This window comes from Talpa europaea (assembly GCF_964194135.1).
Source record: "Talpa europaea genome assembly, chromosome: 1".
Classification (NCBI taxonomy): Eukaryota; Metazoa; Chordata; class Mammalia; order Eulipotyphla; family Talpidae; genus Talpa; species Talpa europaea.
Window position 1 is genome coordinate 49,272,797 of NC_140073.1, and position 1,042 is coordinate 49,273,838.

Sequence of the window (1,042 nt, forward strand, 5' to 3'; positions counted from 1 at the left end):
CCCCGAGACGAGCCCAGCCTCCCCCGGGGGGCAGCGAGCGGGCGGGCGGGCGGCGGGGGGAGGGCGGGGAAGGCGCAAGGCGGCCGGAACCTGCGCGCCCCGGCCCCGCCGCCGAGGGGGAGCGGGCGCGGGGGGCCGGGTCCCGCCCGGGGGCCCCCCGGAGCCGCGGCCCGCACAATGCCCCCCCCGCCCGCGGCCCCCCGCTCCCGCCGCGCCCGCGGCCCCCACTCCCGCCGGCCGGGCCCGCGCCCGGGCCCCCGCCCCGCCTCCCCACGCCCGCGCCCGGGGCTGCGCGGGGGGCCGGGGGCGCCCGCGGCGGGGAGCCGGGGGGCCGGGGCGGGCGGGGGCGCGCAGCAGCCGCGCCAGGGCCGCTCCCCCGGCGCCGGGCCCCGCTTACCTTCCCCGCTGCCGACGTCCGGCGGCGGCGCCTGCAGCACCCGCTCCAGCTCGGGGAACGGCAGCTCGGGCAGGTCGAGCAGCGGCCCGTAGCGCTCCAGGAAGGAGCAGACCACGGCGAAGTTGGGGCACGAGCCCGGGCAGCCCGGGGCAGCCATCGCCGCCGCCGCCGCCGCCGCCGCCGCCGCCATTTTGAACTGGAGGATGGAGGAGGAGGCGGCGATGGGGGGGTGGGGGAAGTTGGGGTGCCGAGGCGCGGCAGGGCCGCCTCGCCGACGACAGGAGGCGCTCGCGAATGGGCGCCCTTGCGGAGCCGAGCGGCTCAGGCGCGGCGCCGCGATCCCACAATACAGCGGCGGCCCGGAGCAGTCGAGAGCGGAGCAGGCCCGGGCCAGAGCGGCGCCCTGGGCCTTCCTCTCTCCGCGGCCGGCCCGGCCCGGCCCTCCCGGCCTCGCCCCGCCCACCTCGGCTCGCCCCGGCCTCGTGTGACAGGGGGAATGAAAACAAGGGAAGCGGAGCGGGGAGGCGGGCTGGAGGCCGGGGAGGCGGGACTTTGCGGGTCGGTGGCCAATAGGCGGCGGGGGCGGGGCCGTGCGCGGCGACTGGCCGGCCGGCTTCCTCGGGGCGGGGCCGGGGCGGGGCCGGC

The 1,042-nt window shown here is 82.7% G+C and overlaps 1 protein-coding gene across 1 annotated transcript in view; it reads right to left on the reverse strand.

The window, feature by feature from the left end:
• The window catches only part of RSF1 (remodeling and spacing factor 1), a gene marked incomplete at both ends in the record, with an annotated part of 130,086 nt that extends 129,499 nt beyond the window's left edge, over window positions 1-587 (reverse strand). The window contains one exon of the mRNA XM_084250502.1: window positions 398-587. Coding sequence (XP_084106628.1) covers window positions 398-587 — 190 coding nt within the window. The remainder of the gene's footprint in view (window positions 1-397) is intronic.
• Between the last annotated feature and the right edge of the window lie 455 nt (window positions 588-1,042).